Source organism: Diprion similis, chromosome 7 (assembly GCF_021155765.1).
Source record: "Diprion similis isolate iyDipSimi1 chromosome 7, iyDipSimi1.1, whole genome shotgun sequence".
NCBI classification, from domain to species: Eukaryota; Metazoa; Arthropoda; class Insecta; order Hymenoptera; family Diprionidae; genus Diprion; species Diprion similis.
The window spans coordinates 4,746,909-4,766,375 of NC_060111.1; the positions used below are offsets into that span (position 1 = coordinate 4,746,909).

Here is a 19,467-nt window from a genome sequence, read left to right on the forward strand (position 1 = left end):
TCGAACCACTGGAATTAATGGGGAGAATCTGAATCTGTTAGGAACATCAAAATATCTCAAGTTTACTTTACATTTTCATATGCTAACAACATTAGTTTATAAGTTATATTTCCATGTTATTTATCTTTTTACTAACGCAATTTTCATTCATTTCTACTTAAATTTAAGAAAGTTCAAAATATTTTTATTATATGTATTCCTAAGGTGTAAGTGAGACACAACTGTGTCAGTCCATTTCTTTAGTGATCAGTCTACAATCAATATGTGTTTTATTGATCAACCATTTTCTTGCGATCATGGATCATGTATACTTTGCCAAGTTCCATAGGTTGAACTAAATGCCATTTAACAATAATCATCAAAGTAATGTTGAAAATTTTCATAATTTGTATTCGTACATCAGATTTTAATTCCGCATTGAAATATTCGCTGCATTAATTGGCACAGAGATATATCTTTTGTGTTGAACAAAGTTAATATCCGAAAATGAAACTATGAACAAATTACGTATTTCTTTCTTTGAACGATGCATCTTGTAAAACAATTATGTTAAATATTTGATTTTATACTTTGATTTTAAAATAGGTGTAAAGTGGTTGGAAAAATATAGCAGTTCTATTTTACATTGGCGGTTTTGTGGTATTACACAAATCGCTACAGAATATGTTTAATCTATCATAGACTTCGTTGTGCTCAGCTGGTTCCTCAAATATGAGACTTGAATGAGTATGCTTTTGTACAGTATAAATTATTCACGAAGATCCATGCTTCAATTTTACACCTATTTCAGAAATTTCGTTGAAAAAAAGCTCCAATAATGAGCAGGTGCTTAATTTATACATACTAAAAAATTTCTACTGGAAATTTTATCTTTTATACTATACATCGCATCACTGTACTATATAAGATGTTTGTGAGCTAAAAATTTACTTTTATTCTTTGCTGATAAACTATTTCATGGGTGTTAATAAATCGCATAAAACAATTCTAGCGAATTACTATATTTTTGTAAACTGGAATTTTCAGCTTGGTAAATAAATCTGAAACCCGCCAATCAAAAATTTACTTAATACCCTTCCGTAGCCCTAAATCATTTGGCATGAGGCCAAAATCAATTGTCAATTAATCTTCAATTCTCGACATAATCAAATTCTGATTGGTTAACTAAGGTTAGGTTAGGTTAGTCAACCAATCAGAATGCTTGGATGGTGGGAAATGCTGCTGCTCTGCTGCTCGTATGTAATGCGAATGTAATAATGCTTATCCTCGTATTATCTGGTATTATCATAGACATATAAGAAATATGACTATGCTCTAAGGTATCTTCTTATATGTCTATAGATATTATTCTGTAAAAGTTCATAGATTATCTATTCCGATAGCAGCGATCTCTACCGGAAAAACGTTGATACCTACTAAATATCGTTTGAAACTCGGTGTTGGAAGACAAATATATCAGTCGTGCTAGAACCGTGTTGACGAAATCCGGAACAGAGAGTCGCGTTTTCTCCCGTATTTCCACAGTAGGTGAGTACGTGTGACAATAATTTTAATAGTAAATATTCTTTCTACTATTCTACAATGATCGGATCAGTTAGAAATCAATTTTAATCATCAGTATTTATATGTTTTCCTACGCACAAGATTTCTCAGTGCGTGTTTGAAAATCGTTGACTCGGTGGTTTAATTCGACTAACTATAGAATGTGAAACTCGTAAAATCCACTGCTTATCGGTAAAACGGTTCCGTTATTCGACCGCTAACATCCGGCAAAAAATGATGCTATTTCAGCACGTTATATACCAGTATTATCAGTAGATGACATTCGTCGTCTACTGTAACATACAGTTATATGAATATATGTATACATAAATACAGTATATACATATGCATATGGTCGACCTTGATTCAACCTTATCCTCAAAACTAGAATCGTTCGAAGCGTTATTTCTGGAGAAATAAATTCCCGGTTTTACCGATTCGTTATATCAACTTACGTAATTAAGCAACAGTTTTGTGGGCGTTGACACATGATTTTCCGGGAGAAAGACAATTTCCTCATTTGCGCATTGCGTGTAATAAAACGCGACGTCAGCTCGTAGAATTGAATATATTTTGATACTGCATCCATATACTTACGCTCAAACTTAATGTTCCAGCATAAGTGCAGCAGATATATTCATTATTTTGCATGTGACATTCTGATTCGTGTTTGTTTGGAACATGTTTGAAACTGATAACAGTGCAAACTAGCTTTTTCTTATCTTGCCGTTGTTGCAATAGTCGATTGACTGTTGAATGTTAAATTGATTCTTGTTTTCGGAAAAATTTAACTCTTTCGGTAACAGATGTTCTAACTTTATTATGATGAAATTATGTTTTAATAAATTTAATCCAACAGTGATCCAAGAGCAATACATAAAACAGTTGTTTGTGTTTTCAGATCGATTTTCAACTCCTCCACAACAATGAGTTACGGATATCAAGTACGTATTGCGAAATAGTCTTCATTGTTTATTCTAATGCATATCTTTGATTATGACAATTATAAGAAATTGCAGTTTTTATTTATCATTCTATTCGGCATGAGTATAATTTAATTTGTTTTGCAAGTATAATTTGTATTTAACATAGCTGGTAACAAAGTTTTATAAAAAATCACACCTTCATTTTCTTCTTGATTTACTTTTTTTACTATCTCTAACAGGCTAATGCTGATAACGAAATTTGATATTAATTCCACTCAATCATCTGATCACTTGACCGAAATCTTATCGGAGAAATTCCTCTGCGTGTTTGTAAAAATTTGTCTCGTCTTCCACCTAATCACCATAATTATCTTTATCTATTAGTCAAACCTTGCTAATAGCTTATTCTAAGAAACCTATAGAGTTATTAATACCAAATATTCGAAGAATAATTGTAGCCTTCCAACCACTTTAACATAAATCAGGGAAATTTGTGGAATTTCCAACGTGTAATTATTGGAATTTACGATGTTAATTTCACCATATAGTAAATGCATAAGATTCACTCCTTTCTCTAAATTATTTAAAGCATTTCTTACAAAAAAAAAAAAAAAATTTCCCTTTCAAGTTCTATGAACATAAGTCAATTTTAAGGCCCAACAATTTAGTAAAAGTTTACATTACCGTAGGCAGTGTTATCTCATGCTTTTAAAGAACCTTTGCCCAACTTTATCTTTTCTTTATCTGTTATCAAGGGACCACAGTACCCGGGCCAAATGCCTCCAAACGTCATGGGGGGTCCGCCAGGCGCCCCAGGGGCCTCACCTTATCCCATGAATCCTGGCGCAGGTTATCCTCCCCCAACTGGGCAGCAGACCTACCCTGGAATGCCACAGCCATTTTCGTCCTATCCTTCTACTCCTTATCCACCTAATCCACAGCATTCCTCGATGCCCTATTCTCAGCTCCCGGGACAAGAGCAGCAAGTTCCGCAACCCCAGCATTACCAGATGCAGCAGAATGCTCCACCTGGCTCTTATGCTCCACCCACCAATAATCCTTACCCAGGAAATCCGATTCCGTATCCCAGCCATCCGGCTCAGCCGGTAAATGCTGCCCAGTATCCCGGTCGCTTTGTTCCATTTGATACAAGCAATTCCACTCCTCCTTTTCCTCAGAATACTGCAACTACGTTCCCAAGTAACACTATCCCGCATGCACAAGGTTCGGGTCCTTATCCAGGTGCTTATAATCCTGGTGGCCAGGGAATCGCCCCTGCATACGCACAGCACGCTACTGCGACCTCATTTTCTCCTCAGCATGGAGCTCCAGTCCCACAGCAGGGGCAGCCTCAGTCTAAAGTAAGATAAAAAATTTCTGGAGCTTTAAAACAAGCATTTTTCTATCAGCATTGTACGGTTTGGATATACATGCAAATGCAAGCCTGAATTAGTTTAAAAAACAGAATGTCAGTTGTATGTATAGATTTGATGGAATAGGATGAATCTTTATGGCTATATTTCATTCTCAACTATATCTTTGTCGCCTTCTAAATATAAAATTCCAAAGTTTTAGATCCAACTATTCTAATTGCATGAACGAAACAACACAATTTTTATGTGGAATATTCTTTCCCTTTCCCAGCTATCCCCGACTGTAGTGCCGCATCCTGGTTTTGATGCAGTCGCTGATGCACAAGCATTAAGAAAGGCAATGAAAGGATGGGGAACAGATGAGAAAACCATCATTAACATCCTTGCAAATCGGACGAATCGTCAGCGTCAAGAAATTGCCCTACAATTTAAAACACTCCACGGCAAGGTGAAAATCATGGAATTCTGAACCCTAATGTCATGCCGACCAAATTGTGAGATATAACAGTATTCTGACAAGTACTTAATATTTCAGGATCTGATTAAGGATTTGAAGTCTGAATTATCTGGCAATTTTGAAAATCTGGTTGTAGCTATGATGACGCCAACTCCAGAATTTTATGCTAAAGAGCTGCATAATGCCATGTCCGGCATGGGTACAGACGAGTGTGTTTTGATCGAGGTTCTGTGCACTCTGACCAATCAAGAGTTACATGTCATCAAGCAAACGTATCAATCCTGTAAGTCCGTTTTTTCCAAAGGACTACCGTTTTGCTAATTATACAACCAATTGAGTTAACCCATTTACAGTTGAAGAAAAATTCCTTTACTTATAGTCAATTTATGTAACCATTGTTTCATGCAGTATATGGGCAATCTTTGGAAGACCGTTTGAGGTCAGAAACTTCAGGCTGTTTCAAACGCCTTATGACTTCCCTCTGCTGTGCCAATCGAGATGAGTCGAATTTCGTAGACCCGGCTGGAGCACAACGTGACGCTCAAGCATTGTTTAATGCTGGTTCGTACCGATTTGAATTCAATTTTATCAGTAAACGCAACTTCAAAAGTTATCTAATAACTCTGATTACATGTTTGCAGGAGCTGCACAATTCGGAACTGATGAATCAGTCTTCAACCAAATTCTGGTGCAAAGAAATATCTCGCAATTACAGCAAATATTTGCGGAATATGACCGCATAGCACCTCATGGAATTGAAAGTGCCATAAAAAGCGAATTCTCTGGAGACATTGAAGACGGTCTCCTCACAATAGGTAATATGTTATTCTCTCTTTCTACTTTGACAGACTAACTGTTTTTATTTTGCGTCGTTGCCCAGCCGTTACATATATAATATATATACATCAGCATATAACATGATTTTCTTCATCGTTACAGTCAGGTGTGTTAAAAATCGCCCTGGTTTCTTTGCAAAACAATTGTACAAGAGTATGAGAGGAGCTGGAACTGAAGACGATCGACTGATTCGACTGGTCGTCACTCGTTCCGAGATTGACATGGGGGATATCAAGAGAGAATTCGCTCGGGAGTATAATCAATCTCTTGAACAATTTATATCGGTTAGTGAAAAAAAAAATTGGTGAAAAAAATGTCCTAACTAAGCTTTTTCCAAACTCTCAGATCTAAACATTTAACTGATAAACTACCCGATGACTAAGTCTCAATTTAAATATCATCTAAATAATTTTTGTTACTTATTTTAGGACGACTGTACAGGGGACTACAAGAAGTGCCTTCTTGCTCTGATCTCTTAGACCTTGGAGAGGGTTTGCCAAATTTTCCTTCATTACAAAATTATGCATCACCTTGCTTCACTTTTTCAGTGAGTACATGCAGTAATGCATAAGTTTGTTTTCAAAAAAATAATATTATTGTCATTTTGTGCGTTCTTTCATTCGCTTCCAAAATCGATTACTAAACAAGAAGCCGAAAAATTAGTTTTTTTGCGATACTTTTCAACACCATGAAAGGGAAAGACTTTGTCAGTATTTCCGACAAACTTCTGCGATGATCAGAAACTGAATGGACTTGGTAGCTAAATGAAAAAGTTTTGGAATTAAACTTGGAACAAAACTTTCTGAAAAACAAAAAAATTTTTGATCAAAAAAATATATATATATATATATATATAATCCGAGAAAAACATGATCGTTTTTGTATAAAAAGTGATGTGGAGAAAAAAGTACATGGTAGTCGGTAAATCATAGAATATCGATATATTTCAGGTAGAACCAAAAGTTCAAATTGAATGGGACATGACAATTTTTCATGCCCATCATTTCTTTGCCAAATCCTGGAAATTTCAAATTTTTTCATCCAGCCGTTTCATTTTTCTAAAAACCTGTTTTTCGGATTCTAGTGTCTCGAAAACGTAAAGATTCGCTGAAATTAGTATAAGTGATTTCCAATCGAAACCAATACTTTCCTTGTAGCACCCAAGGTGATGAAAACTAATATTGCATCTACCAGGAGTACTTGCGCTGCAGTTCTTGTCTTCTTACATGGATTCTTTTCTCTATTAAATCTTTTCTACAATGCATTTTTATTGAACATAAAGATAATTTTCCAGTTATTATGAATGTATTGTATTTTAATCTGATGTTGATATATAACACTTTTGCTATTCTGAAACAGAACAAAATACTTCTCATGTAACATAAATGCGTTGTTGTGCCAAAATTCAAAATAATCTATACTGTCCGATTTTGAAAGACGATCAAAATGCTTGAAAAAGAAAAGAAAAAACGAAAAAAAAGAAAATAAATAGATCTGATTATGCTGGTTATATTTGTATGAATATTTACATATATTTGTGTAAAACTTTATATACTATTATATTTCTGGAAACAGAAATTTTACTGATATATCTGTCCAAATGTTATTATTGTTGACATCATGCTATACGTTATAATATAAATATCTATATCTGTATAAATTTTAAAATATATCTGTATACTTGAACTGTTTACTACACTGTGAATGCCTAAGTAGGCATATTGCACAACATGTTTTCGAAAGATTTGTACATGTTACACGATTCGCGAACACGCCAATTTTTCTAAACCTACCACATTACTCTGCCGAAGAATATTGTTACACGTTGATTCAGCACTTGCGCTTCCAGTGCCTATAAAGTTATATATTTTTATAAAGCCATTTTCCCTTTTTGCCAAATTCCTTGCTGTTGCCCAGAGAAAATGTTAGTTGCACAGGTTGCACCATGCGATTATACTAACATTGTATCATCTATTGTTCCTCTATTGATAATAAATTGAAATGGAAATGTAACAATGTCTTCATTATCAGTGTACCTGACGTACGAAGTAATATGTTAAATATTACTCGCTGTTTATTTGATCATTGATCAATTCAAAAAAATCCAAAGTAATTACTACAGTAATTTAGATGTCATGCTCTCATGACTCATGCTGCATCGTTACAATTAGCCCACCCTTAACGTCTAAAGTAAATCCTTTCCACCGTAAACACAAGAATTTTACGAGGCTGGAATTATTTAGGTTTACGCAACAAAAAGTCAAGTAACGTTAACAATTTTATTTACTTATTCATATTTTACCGACACAAAGTCCCTTTACATATGATTATATAAATTCAAAACCAAAAGTAGTATATTATTATAGGTAAACTAATTAGAATATCTTTATCCTCATAGAATTTTCATGTTTTTTCCTCACTATTTCAGTACGAATCTAATGAAAAAATTTAATGTTTCATTTATTATGAATCAAACGTAATGAATCACTGAGTGTTCGCACTCGAATCTCGCGGTCGGGCCCGTTGGTACCTCGTGACGTGAAGGGTTCCCGGCCGCAAGGTGGCGCGCTATGCGAAAACGGGGTCTAGAGGGCGCGCGCGCAGTTACTGGCTTCACGCGCGCGCGCGATTCACTGGGAATCTAGCGCTCGAGTAGGTAGGACGTGCTGCTAAATCTCCTTATTCTGCCTGCGCGTGCGATTACCGCGTTCTTCCCGCGCTCGGTCGGGTGTCGAGTTCTTTCCATCTCACGTAGTTTTGAGGATCGCGTTTTTAGGGTTGGTTATGGGAACGGGGTCCACCTTTTGGTGACCTGAGGTGCCCGTTCCTAGGGGGAACGTCGACGCGGCGATACACATGTCACCCGAGCACAACAGCGTTGGATCCCCGAGAAATCGGGACCGCTGTTTGCACGGCCGTGAGCCATTTAGAACGCTCCCCGGAGCTGTTATTTAACTACGTACCGAGTTAACGAATATTTACACTCACAATTACCTTGGTAGTGACGGAGAATGTTTCTTTTTTCGGAATTATGACATTTTTTTATAAAAAATTTCATCGAACTGTATATAGTTGCAAAAAATCTTCACTCCTCGGCGTTGCATTTAAAACTGCTGGAACAGACAACTTCTGATCAACCTCTGTATATTTTTCTTTCCTATGAAGAAATAATTTCAACCGATTCAAAGTTTCTATTTTTTCACCTTTCGAATTTCCAGACTGAAATAAATGAAAAATGGACACATGCATACCTACATCGTATGGAGGTTTATGTGCTTAGAAAAATTGAACGATGAGTTACCGGCATCTGTAACGACAGTCGGTAAAAACACAACCTGTAACACCGACAAAAAATCGAATACCCTTTATGTTACATTTCTAAGCTGATGGAATTGGAACGAAGATGATAAATGCGGACAGGGAACGACGGACCGTTTGGGCTGCCAGTGTGCTGTGTGTGAGTGCCTCATACTCTAGGCTGTAGGATCAGTGTGTAATTGTGTGTAATCGTGTCTACAGCTGGACGATGCCGACTAATGTGTACAATTTGGGCGGTGTACGAGTAATCCTTGATTTGTCCTTTACCAATAATAATTACGAGCTGTGCGAACGTGAGTTGCAGTTCAATTGATCTCAGCGATTGACAAATATTGCGAACATCACGCGTCAATTAGTTGTTTGCGGAGTGATTTACGAAAAATGTTCGACACGATCACTTGACGACTGACGTATGCCTGCCACCCTGTGCTATATGCGTGCTTGTTGTACTTGTCAAATTGGTTGAAAAAAACGTTGAAGACCCGGCAGTGGTAGAAATATTTAAACATTTTAAGTCGACGTAATAATAGACGGCTGATATCGTTAATAATGGAAAACGAGACCAAGGACGGTTGTGCTGTAGAGGAAGATCGAGGTTTGTTATTTCAGATTTTTCATTGAATCTAGGTTATGCTGCTGCAACCCTACTAGTGTTGAGAAATTCTTGGCTAAAATTGAACACGTAATTCTCGAAGAAAAAATATCTCCTAGATAAGACAGAAGTAATTGATGAAATGTAGGAATAAAGTATAGCCGACGGTTCGTAGAATTTTAATGAATCATAGCTCATTTTCTTCGTAAACGGATTCTCCAAATGTTGGCCGATGCAGAGTTTTTAACTAGCTCGTTGATTGATCAGAAACGAAAGTAGTGTGCACGATTATTATCTTACTTTGTACTTTCAGACGGTCTACTGATTAAAATAAAGAAGTTTGAGACTGAGAACGCAAAGATACGAGAAGAGTTTGGTATTCAAAGAGCAAAAATGAAGGAACTTTTTCTCCAGAAAGAAGGTAATGTGCCAAAGGTTGTTAAGTGTTTTTTAATTTAATTTTTTCTAACTGCAACAAAATAACTCACCCTTTAATCACCTGAAACTAATTTTCAGATGAACTCAAAAGGCAGCAGGAAGAAAAGATCTCCTTGCAAGAAGAGATACATAGATTACAGAATGAACTTGACGAGGCTAAGAGTCAGCTAACGGTCGCTGACCTTAAAGTGGAAAATGATATTCTTGTTGAAAAGCGCAAGGCACAAGAAGAAATAGCAACGTTAGAGCAATTGATTCAAGAGACGGTAGAAGAATCCTCATGTTCGCGTAATCAACTTGGAGACGAGTTGCGAAAGTTGCAATCTGCGTTTCGTAAACTTGAAGCAGAAAATGCGCTGCTTCGATCGCACACAAATCGCGAACCTGCGGACGGACCTCAAATATCTTTGTCAACCGTGACTAAAACTTTAGCTAGAAAAGTTGTCTCTCAATTAGGAGCTGATTCATTGTCCTTGGGCCCTGATAATATCGAAGAAAGCTTGAGGAAGGTAAACAAATATGTACGTAAGCTTTTAGACCCTATTAGTGTGATTGTGAGATTTTATTATAATATCTTGACGAGTATTGAGTAACGATTGGTGATATTATTCTTTCACTTCCTTCTAACTCTATCATCTCTTCCTGTTTTTGATTTTTTATCCAAGGAGGTGTTCATGATTTGAGATTCCTTATTTTATTACTTTAACAATGCGTAATACGCAGATTAATTGTAAGAAAAAAACTTGTCCCATGGTTCTACAGGCGCAAGAAGATGCAGAAGTTTTGCGTTCGCTGGTAGGCCCTTTGGAAGAGGAAATTAAAGCATTGAAGGAAAAACTGAGAGCTACAGACGACGAGCTGCAAAAACATATAGAAACTAATTCGCAAAAAAAATTTCAAACAGAATCTGGATCTGCTGCAGAGGCCACTTGTGATATGTGCGCTAATTATGAGGCACAATTGGTAAAAATGCAAGCCGCAGAGAAAGAGTTTGAAAAACGATTGGCAGATGCTGATCACTTATTGGAAGTACAAAAGGAAGATTTAGTCAAAGAGGTCGAGTTTCGTAAAGAAATGGAGGAAAAGTGGAACGAAAAAAAAGAAGAACACAAGATTAAAGTTGCAGAACTCACCTCCGTTTCACAAACTTCCCAGCAAGCCTTGGCCGATTTGAAGCAAACTTTAGCACAAATGCATCAAGGCGTTACCGATGAACTAGGTAGATTGATTCATGGAAGAGAAGAACTACAAAGGCATCTCAACGCGTAAGTTGAAATGCACAAATTTTGCTTCATTAATCTGAAATCTAGGTTTTCAAAAACTTGAAAAAACCATTACAATACATGAAATATCGCTTTTTTGGGAACAATATTCTCGAATAACAGTCGTAGAATAGATAAATTTATTTTTAAGGACATTTCTCAACGTTTTACATGGTTGAAACTCTTATAATTTCAATAAACTTGGTCTTTTTTTCGTATACTAAAAAAAAAAAAAAAAAAAAAAAAAAAAAATAACAACATTTCAGATTGCAGAAGGAAAATGAAAATTTGGTTGGTAAACATAGTAAGAATTCCATGCAACTCCAAAGTGAGACAATTAACATGCCAAATAACGTTGAAGAGTTACATGTCACACTTTTAAAAATGCATGAAGACTTGATAGCAGCAAAAGTCGCGCAAGAAGTTGCACAGGAAAAAGAGGAAACTTTACGTTACGAAGTGACTCTTCTTCAAGACCAATTAGATCACGATAATCGTGCACATCAACAATCAGAATCGACTTTGGTTGAGGAAATTAGGCAACTTAAGTAAGCGTTTTATTGTTGTTTGATAAAAATTATTGGATTTCATATATTATCTGTTCTGGTTGTTTGAAATATCCTTAAAGTGTTAATTTATAAACTATTTTTGCAGAGTCCAAGCAGAGATGTACAAACATGATCATCAAGCCTTGAGTGAAAAAGAAGAGAAGTTGAATAAGCTTGAACAGCAGTTGGAAAATGCAACAATGGAAAAACAAAAGATGGAATTAACTGTTGCTGAACTTCGTCAAAGACTGACTAGTCTTCAACAGGAATTAGATACTAGCGAAGAAGTACAAAAAGACTTTGTTAGATTATCACAATCTTTACAGGTGCAAAATTGGATAAATCAAATCAAAAAGAATATAATATCAGTTTATGTTCGTACCCGATCATCCGATAATGTTACGTTTATGTGAAATCGTTTGGAATCACAGGTTCAACTGGAGAAGATCAGAGAGGCAGGGAGTGAAGTAAGATGGCAGCACGACGAGGATGTTGACGAGTGTCCTAATTGTCGAAACGGGTTCACAGTTACAAGAAGAAAGGTGGGTGGAAATTTGTTTCCGTGACCATTACAACACGTTAACAATATTTCGATTTGATTATCGTATACACACAATTACTTCTCTTTGAATAGATGCATTGCCGTCATTGTGGTCATATATTTTGTACAACTTGTCTGTCGCACGTTGTAAACAGTGGACCTAAGCAGCGACCTTCAAGAGTTTGCGATGTGTGCCATACATTACTAGTTAGAGATACGGCTCCATACTTTAGCCAAGAGGCGCCGCATTTACCGGAATAAATATTTCTGCAAATATATATGTGGGACAACTTGGCGAGATGTGCAATATCTGATTTAGGTATGTGTATCGATACTAGACCATGTCCAAATACATTTATTATTAACATAAAGCTGCGTTTACGCAAAAAAGAAGACAATTAATAAAATTTTTTCATCAATATTTTATTTCTTATATTTGAATCCAAGGCTGTTTGTGTATCTACAGCAAAGCTTACCTATTTATTTATTTCTTTATTTATTTTTCAGAGATCATTAGAGCCGTGGGACGAAAGTTAGATAAAAGTGAATTCTATGATTATTGAGGAAGTGGATAAATTATGTAAATATCAATAGATTATTATTTTTAACTTATTCGAATTTTATTCTTCAACGCTGTCAGGTAAATGTTGATAAAATAAATCATTTGTTTGATGCAGCATTCATATACAGTTTTCGTTTTGAAAAGCCAACACGATTTCCTACAAGTCTAATAGAAGGTAATTAAGAGCTGAAACACAAATACCTATTTCATCACGAATAAACTATTTTATTCACACAGGAGTAATTACAGTAAAAGTAAAAGTACCGTATTTATTTCTCCCCCTATAAGAATTTTAAAACTGAAAGTTTCCCCTAAATGTACCCTAAAGCCGGCAATTTCCCCTTAAAACCATATTTGTCAGTCGGTTATTTTTTTTTCATAAACTGGAATGGACTGAAAAAATCAATTTGATACTTAAGAACAACGTTTACACTTCCAAATTATCGTAGGAACCAAAAAAAAAAAAATCCATTGAATCTAAAAACTCTGATATTTCGTCAAAGCAAAATTTTTACGGTTTAATTGAATCTCGTTATTTACCGAATACTTGTGCTCATTCAATAGTACATTATGTAACCAGGGAATAAAGTCAACTTTTAATCTTGTGTTGCAGTATATTACTTTATTTCCGACTCAACTCTGGTCAAAAAAAGAGAAAACTGAAAAAATAATTTCAGACCATATTTTCGTCCCGCTGTTCAGGTCGAAAAAGTTAACATTATGGTTGCGTGGGGAATAAAATTAATTCATTCCTACATTTAGGTAGAGATATAATCATTGTTCTCAAGCATCAATTAGTTTTTTCAGTTTTCTTAGTTTATGGAAAGAAAAACAATCAAAAGATATTGAACATTTCAATGTATTTCACTTTCAAAGTTTCAATTATCCTCCGGCACGTGTTAATGTTATTTAAAAACATATTTTTAAGGTGCAATCGAAAAAATTCCAAAACGACTAAAATAACGGACACCCTAGTGTGTATCTAATTTTCCTCTATTTGGTCAGTACTATGAAAAATATTGGAAATCTAATACGCGCCTGTTTCCCTTAAAATTACTGGGCTTGAGCACCGTGAAGATTGCTATTCGCAAACGAATTTCCATGATTCTGAAGTCAATAATACATGCATAAAGGTGAAACCGAATTCATCACCCCACTCGATGACGCAGTCTGGAATCGTTGGATTTGAGTCTCTGAGAAGAATCGGTGGAATCGCCTCGTACCAATTACGATTTTTGTAAGTCATATTACCAAACCCCTGAAATCCAAAACCACTCAACTTGCCTTCTTGTTCTAATAAAAACCATGGCTGGACTTCCGTACATTCCGTGGATGTATTCATCGCGTACTGATAGTGAGTTCCTGAGATTCGCACGAAAATTGTAAATAATTATTATTCTTGCATGAAAACTTTCAATAGCCACAAGGAACAAAATCACAACAGTGAGATCAATTGAAGATTACCCTGCTCAGACACACAGCCTTCTTTTGTCCATGCAGGATCCCAATCCGACACGGTTTTGACAATTTTTATAAATCCATCGGTTGTCCCGATCCAGATTGCCTCAGTGCCGATATAACCGTTCGTTTCGCTGCGTCCACCAGCTGCAATAACGTCTAAAGAGAAAGTGATAATTAGATACTGATGTTTCATTGGGAAGGTACAGAACAGTAAACTAAAAAAATTGTCACCCAGATTGGCTAGTCTGGATTTTTTTTTGTTCGTATCGAATACGAACATAAATTACTAAGATTTTCCGCTTTAGGGAGTCAAAAAACATCGTTGTGTGACGTGAAATTGTTCCTACTAAATTGCTTATTACATTATTATCCAGAGCAAGGAGAAATTATTGTTTATGAATCAGGATCTTTATGAAGGGATGGATTTTTCAACGGCACAAATTCTACAACAATATCGTACTTTTAAAGTAAATGATAATTTCATTACTAACCCGGGGATACGAAATAGACTGTACTGGTCCAATACTCTTCACCAAATATTGTTTTTATCTGATACTGGTTCAAATGGGACCTGTCGTAAGTACCTTGTACATATTCAACATCACTGCGAAGTATGGCAGCCTGAAAAATCAAATTGTGCCCACCTTATAATTATTCAGTTTTATCGCACGTCGAATATTTCTGCGATCCCGATGCTATACACGATAAACGTGAATAATAATCACCTGTATAGCAGCAATGTTCCCATAAGAATCGAATTCAAGACAGACACGACCGTCGCCTTCTTCGAAGCAATACACCCTCAAATTCAAGGAAGTGACACCTGTTACTTCTACCCAACTTTGGCTAATAGCATCAGATTCTGTAAGTGGCATCTTGAACATGCTCCTATTGTGAGTAGGGTCTATCGCGTAAGGCAGCCATCTCACTGAAATTTAGTTGTAATTTTGAAAATTTGATTAAGACTAAGATTGAAAAATAGACTAGAAAAAAGTAATTGTTATTTGCATTCTGATTGTAGATGATTTATAATCATACCACGAAGATCAGTCCACTCGATAGCAGATGCCGTAGCTGAAACAAGCAATGAGAAACGAATTTTTAGTTTTTTCTTGGAAATTCTATTCATTCGTACGAACATATTACATCTGTTCGGATGCATTATACGAACTGATACACAATATTACTTAGGGATGAAGACTTACCGACGATCAATAACACGAGAGCGATAGTCTTCATTCTGGCGAACTGTTTCACTGATTGTAATCTGGAGTAAATTACTTTTTATAATTGCTTATATACCGAAGTCTAAATCTTATCTGAATTCTCTGCTTAAAGTCGGTGGGAGGAGAGTCTGTGGCGATTGGCTTGGGCTGTTCACATATTTGCTTGAGGGTAAGGCTGCCGATTCGTGAGTATGGTATTTAGATACGCCAGCGTAGCACGATTGGTTTATTTCTTCGTAAAATCAAAAGCGCTATCCGCAATCCTAGGAATAAAGATACCATTTTTACGAACTGATCGTGATTTTTGTTTCCACGTCTGCTATGTGTTTAATCTGCAGAATTATCTTAATAGCATTTGAGTTTGAAATCTCAGGTGCAGGTGTTTATGTCATGCTTAAAATTTGAGATAGAATCAGGTATGATGGTTCGACGTGACACTTTGTATATTATAATCTGCTTTACATGTCGTAAATATGAGCTTGGCGCACGAACTGACATATTATATCATACTGTGGCGACGTAGTCATTTTTAGTTATCACACATTAAAATATCCGTGTAAAAGTTCGGTAAGTTAACCCGTATCGACGGGTTTGGCCCCTTATCAAATTCGGTAAACAAAAAGTTTTGCAAAAATAATGTTCAGATACCGTCAATTTTATATGAAATGTTTAATGAATACATTGGTGACAGTGTATCAGCCCGAATATGGGACTTTCTTTTGCGAACCGGACAGATTTGGATAAAAATTGACCGACACATTTTTGATTTGGCTGAATTTGTTTTTACGGGTTCTATATCGAATGAAAAGAGATACATATTTGAGGATTTTTTTTCTTTCACATATTTTGAAACAAAGAGCGGATCGAAAATTTGAGAATCTGGTGATTTTCGGCTTGTAGGGATATATATATGAATATTGAAATTGCCGCGCTAGATAAATTGATTTTTTTCCAATAGTAACATAAATTTCTCCATGAATTAAAAATGCGATTTTAATAGGAAATTTGACGTAGAATACGATGGTTACACTAAGAACTCGCTACGAGGTGGGGGCAATTGTTAAAAATCGATTTAATCATTTTAATTGCTTATAACAATATGAATTTGTTGATAGTTATTGATGAAAATATTTTTTTTTCTTATCAAAATTCAATCTTTTCATTTTAAAATGAAAGAAAGAAGACCTTCTAGCTCACACAGAACCGGAGTTATGAATTTTTAAAAATGAGTCCACAAGTCAAAAAATCACCAGATTCTCAAATTTTCGATGCGCTGTTTTCCAAAATATGTGAAAGAAAAAAAAATCTTCAAATATGTATCTCTTTTCTTCCGGTATGGAACCCGCAGAAAAAAAATCAGCCAAATCAAATATGTGTCGGTCAGAAAGGTGTTCGGTTTGTAAAAGGAAGTCACATGTACACGAATTATGTCCGAGCGTCGATTTGAAAAGTAACTACGTTCTGCAAAAGTGGCGAAACGTTATTATAAAATCTACACATCCAAGTGTAGCAGTATTTGCAAATCTATACCCATATTTGTATATAAGTGGTGTGCAAACGCATTACTGATGACAATAACTTATTAGTTTTAATTTCATGTTCATGGGTTGAAAAAATTGATATGCATTAGGTAGAATGTGAGGAGAAAGATCCTTTTCTGTAGGAAAATAATTGATGAAAAACAAAATAACCAAACGCTCATAATTGCTGCAGTATTTTTTTCACAAACGGAAGCTTACATGAATACTTTCATAAAAATCGAAATTATGGGGTCGCACAAAGCTATAACTTCTAGGGTGAACGGTTCGAATTCGTGATTGGCGGAGAGTATTAGGTTAATTATCTTTTACTACATAGACTGCTTATTCCAATCGTTTCGCAGAGCTATTCGGAAAATTGTCAACGCGATGTCGTTTCGAGCATGTCAGTAAAATGAAACTGAAATCCGATTATTCACGTGCGCTTCGTGAAATCCGCAGAAACGCTAAATATATCAATTCATCTTTAGAATATTCCGGAGCGTATATCTTTATTACATCTATTTTACCATTCCTGATTCTAATTCCAAGTTTCATTGATTTTCTGTGTTCATTTCGAAATTCTGCCAGAAAAACAAGAAAAATGTGCAAATTTGAGTGAGCAATTATTGTCAATACGAATAATCGATAAAACTGTTTTTCGAGTCCGAGCTAAACGTAAAGAAACGATGACTTTGTGCCTGATGAATACACAATTTAATTCCTGGATAATAACTGCTGAAATAAATCACTTTTGTTTGATACAACATTTGTGTCTAATTCTAGTTTTTGGTAGAAGGTAAATAAAAGTTGACACACAGATGTCTATTCCATAAAATTTGAGGTATGTATCTTGTTTACGGGGAATCGTCGCGTGTCGTACACCGTTGCTGTTAACAAACGTACGTCCATGATTCTGAAGTCAAGAATACATGCATGCAGATGCAACCGTAAGCCGTTGTCCAATCGATGACGCATTCTGCAATTGTCGGTATGATCTCTCTGAGAGTAGGCGGTAGAAGTAACTCGTACCAGTTACGATTTTTGTAAGTTGTTCTACCGAATCCCTGTAATCCAAAAGCAACCAACTCGCCTTCTTGTTCCATAAAAAACCAAGGCTTGACCTCTGTACATTCCGTGGATTTGTTCATCGCGTACTGATAGTGAGTTCCTGAGATTCGCAAGAAAATTGTAAATAATTACTATTTGTGCATGAAAACTTTCAATAGCCACAAGGAACAAAATCACAACAGTAAAATCAATTGAAGATTACCCATCTCATTGATACAGGCTTCTTTTATCCATACAGGATCCCAATCCGACACATATCTGGGAATTGTTATAAATCCATCGGTTGTCCCGATCCAGATTCCTTCAGTCCCGGTAAGACCGTTCATTTCGCTGCGTCCACCAGCTGCAATAGTTTCTAAAGCGAAAGTGATAATTAGATACTGAGGTTCCATTGGCGAGGTACAGAACAGTAAAACGAAAAAATTATCACCCTGATTGGCTGTTCTGGAATTTTTTTTGTTCGTATCGAATACGAACAAAAATTACTAAGATTTTCCGCTTTAGGAAGTAACAAACATCGCTGTGTGACGTGAAATTGTTCCTACTTAATTCCTTATTACATTATTATCCAGAGGAAGAAGAAATTATTGTTTATGAATCGGGATCTTTATGAAGGGATGAATTTTTCAATGGCAAGAATTCTACACCAATATCGTACTTTTAAAGTAAATGATAATTTCATTACTAACCCGGGGATATGAAATAGACTGTACTGGTCCAATAATCTTCACCAAATATTGTTTTAATCTGATACTGGTTTATAGTCGACATGTTGTAGAAACTTTGTACATTTTCAATATCACTGTAGAGTACGGCAACCTGAAAAATCAAATTGTGCCCACCTTATAATTATTCAGTTTTATCGCACGTCGAATATTTCTGCGATCCCGATGCTATACACGATAAACGTGAATAATAATCACCTGTATAGCAGCAATGTTCCCATAAGAATCGAATTCAAGACAGACACGACCATCGCCTTCTTCGAAGCAATACACCCTCAAATTCAAGGAAGTGACACCTTTTACTTCTACCCAACTTTGGCTAATAGCATCAGATTCTGTACGTGGCATCTGGTACATGCTATCTGTATGTAAAGGATCCTTCTCTGAAGATATCCATTTCACTGAAATTTAGTTATAATTGTGAAAATTCGATTACAACTAAGATTGAAAAGTCGATTAGAAAAAAGTAATTGTCATTTGCATTCTGATTGTAGATGATTTATAATCATACCACGAAGATCAGTCCACTCGATAGCAGATGCCGTAGCTGAAACAAGCAATGAGAAACGAATTCTTAGTTTTTTCTTGGAAATTCTATTCATTCGTACGAACATATTACATCTGTTCGGATGCATTATACGAACTGATACACAATATGACTTAGGGATGAAGACTTACCGACGATCAATAACACGAGAGCGATAGTCTTCATTCTGGCGAACTGTTTCACTGATTTTAAATCTGGAGTAAATTATTTTTTATAATTGCTTATATACCGAAGTCTAAATCTTATCTGAATTCTCTGCTTAAAGTCGGTGGGAGGAGAGTCTGTGGCGATTGGCTTGGGCTGTTCACATATTTGCTTGAGGGTGAGGCTGCCGATTCGTGAGTATGGTATTTAGATACGCCAGCGTAGCACGATTGGTTTATTTCTTCGTAAAATCAAAAGTGCTATCCGCAATCCTAGGAATAAAGATACCATTTTCACGAACTGTTCGTGATTTTTGTTTCCACGTCTGCTGTGTGTTTAATCTGCAGAATTATCTTAATTGCATTTAAGTTTGGAATCTC

At 35.8% G+C, this 19,467-nt stretch overlaps 4 protein-coding genes across 7 annotated transcripts; 2 read left to right on the forward strand and 2 right to left on the reverse strand.

Annotated features, from left to right (window-relative positions):
- Positions 1-1,443: 1,443 nt before the first annotated feature.
- On the forward strand, positions 1,444-5,815 carry LOC124407906 (annexin B9-like). The gene is made up of 9 exons (XM_046884512.1): positions 1,444-1,527; positions 2,444-2,486; positions 3,224-3,829; positions 4,113-4,289; positions 4,377-4,581; positions 4,707-4,859; positions 4,940-5,113; positions 5,238-5,419; positions 5,564-5,815. Exons 2-9 carry the CDS (start codon positions 2,469-2,471, stop codon positions 5,612-5,614), a joined length of 1,566 nt encoding a protein of 521 aa, XP_046740468.1. The 5' UTR covers positions 1,444-1,527; positions 2,444-2,468; the 3' UTR covers positions 5,615-5,815.
- A 2,800-nt stretch (positions 5,816-8,615) lies between these two features.
- LOC124407903 (rab GTPase-binding effector protein 1) lies at positions 8,616-12,571 on the forward strand. Of its 4 annotated transcripts, XM_046884499.1 has the most exons (10): positions 8,618-9,048; positions 9,359-9,466; positions 9,562-10,004; positions 10,246-10,748; positions 11,012-11,293; positions 11,400-11,619; positions 11,725-11,835; positions 11,928-12,153; positions 12,342-12,414; positions 12,512-12,571. In XM_046884499.1, exons 1-8 carry the CDS (start codon positions 9,003-9,005, stop codon positions 12,093-12,095), a joined length of 1,881 nt encoding a protein of 626 aa, XP_046740455.1. In that variant the 5' UTR covers positions 8,618-9,002; the 3' UTR covers positions 12,096-12,153; positions 12,342-12,414; positions 12,512-12,571. The 4 variants fall into 4 exon arrangements, with proteins under 4 accessions (XP_046740457.1, XP_046740455.1, XP_046740454.1 ...); XM_046884501.1 differs by lacking the exon at positions 12,512-12,571 and having other exon boundaries at positions 8,616-9,048; positions 12,000-12,153; positions 12,342-12,510; XM_046884498.1 differs by lacking the exon at positions 12,512-12,571 and having other exon boundaries at positions 12,342-12,510.
- A 104-nt stretch (positions 12,572-12,675) lies between these two features.
- On the reverse strand, positions 12,676-15,165 carry LOC124407910. The gene is made up of 6 exons (XM_046884515.1): positions 15,063-15,165; positions 14,896-14,931; positions 14,583-14,785; positions 14,349-14,478; positions 13,861-14,013; positions 12,676-13,758 (listed from the first exon to the last, which is right to left on the reverse strand). The coding sequence occupies exons 1-6, from the start codon at positions 15,094-15,096 to the stop codon at positions 13,478-13,480; spliced, it is 837 nt and encodes a 278-aa protein (XP_046740471.1). The 5' UTR covers positions 15,097-15,165; the 3' UTR covers positions 12,676-13,477.
- A 2,288-nt stretch (positions 15,166-17,453) lies between these two features.
- On the reverse strand, positions 17,454-19,123 carry LOC124407911. Its single transcript, XM_046884516.1, has 6 exons — positions 19,075-19,123; positions 18,908-18,943; positions 18,595-18,797; positions 18,361-18,490; positions 17,874-18,026; positions 17,454-17,771 (listed from the first exon to the last, which is right to left on the reverse strand). The coding sequence occupies exons 1-6, from the start codon at positions 19,106-19,108 to the stop codon at positions 17,494-17,496; spliced, it is 834 nt and encodes a 277-aa protein (XP_046740472.1). The 5' UTR covers positions 19,109-19,123; the 3' UTR covers positions 17,454-17,493.
- Between the last annotated feature and the right edge of the window lie 344 nt (positions 19,124-19,467).

What these genes read in the sequence shown, in the direction of transcription:
- LOC124407906 (XM_046884512.1), top strand. An exon ending in AGGGGCAGCCTCAGTCTAAA is followed by an intron (nt 3,830 to 4,112) that starts GTAAGATAAAAA and finishes TCCCTTTCCCAG; the next exon opens with CTATCCCCGACTGTAGTGCC. An exon ending in TCAAGCATTGTTTAATGCTG is followed by an intron (nt 4,860 to 4,939) that starts GTTCGTACCGAT and finishes ACATGTTTGCAG; the next exon opens with GAGCTGCACAATTCGGAACT.
- LOC124407903 (XM_046884499.1), top strand. Translation starts at nt 9,003, where the DNA reads ATGGAAAACGAGACCAAGGACGGTTGTGCTGTAGAGGAAGATCGAG. An exon ending in TGAGGAAGGTAAACAAATAT is followed by an intron (nt 10,005 to 10,245) that starts GTACGTAAGCTT and finishes ATGGTTCTACAG; the next exon opens with GCGCAAGAAGATGCAGAAGT. An exon ending in GAGGAAATTAGGCAACTTAA is followed by an intron (nt 11,294 to 11,399) that starts GTAAGCGTTTTA and finishes CTATTTTTGCAG; the next exon opens with AGTCCAAGCAGAGATGTACA.
- LOC124407910 (XM_046884515.1), bottom strand. Translation starts at nt 15,096, where the DNA reads ATGAAGACTATCGCTCTCGTGTTATTGATCGTCG. An exon ending in TCTCGTGTTATTGATCGTCG is followed by an intron (nt 14,932 to 15,062) that starts GTAAGTCTTCAT and finishes TGCTTGTTTCAG; the next exon opens with CTACGGCATCTGCTATCGAG. An exon ending in GGAACATTGCTGCTATACAG is followed by an intron (nt 14,479 to 14,582) that starts GTGATTATTATT and finishes TTGATTTTTCAG; the next exon opens with GCTGCCATACTTCGCAGTGA.
- LOC124407911 (XM_046884516.1), bottom strand. Translation starts at nt 19,108, where the DNA reads ATGAAGACTATCGCTCTCGTGTTATTGATCGTCG. An exon ending in GGAACATTGCTGCTATACAG is followed by an intron (nt 18,491 to 18,594) that starts GTGATTATTATT and finishes TTGATTTTTCAG; the next exon opens with GTTGCCGTACTCTACAGTGA. An exon ending in AGTCTATTTCATATCCCCGG is followed by an intron (nt 18,027 to 18,360) that starts GTTAGTAATGAA and finishes CTTTCGCTTTAG; the next exon opens with AAACTATTGCAGCTGGTGGA.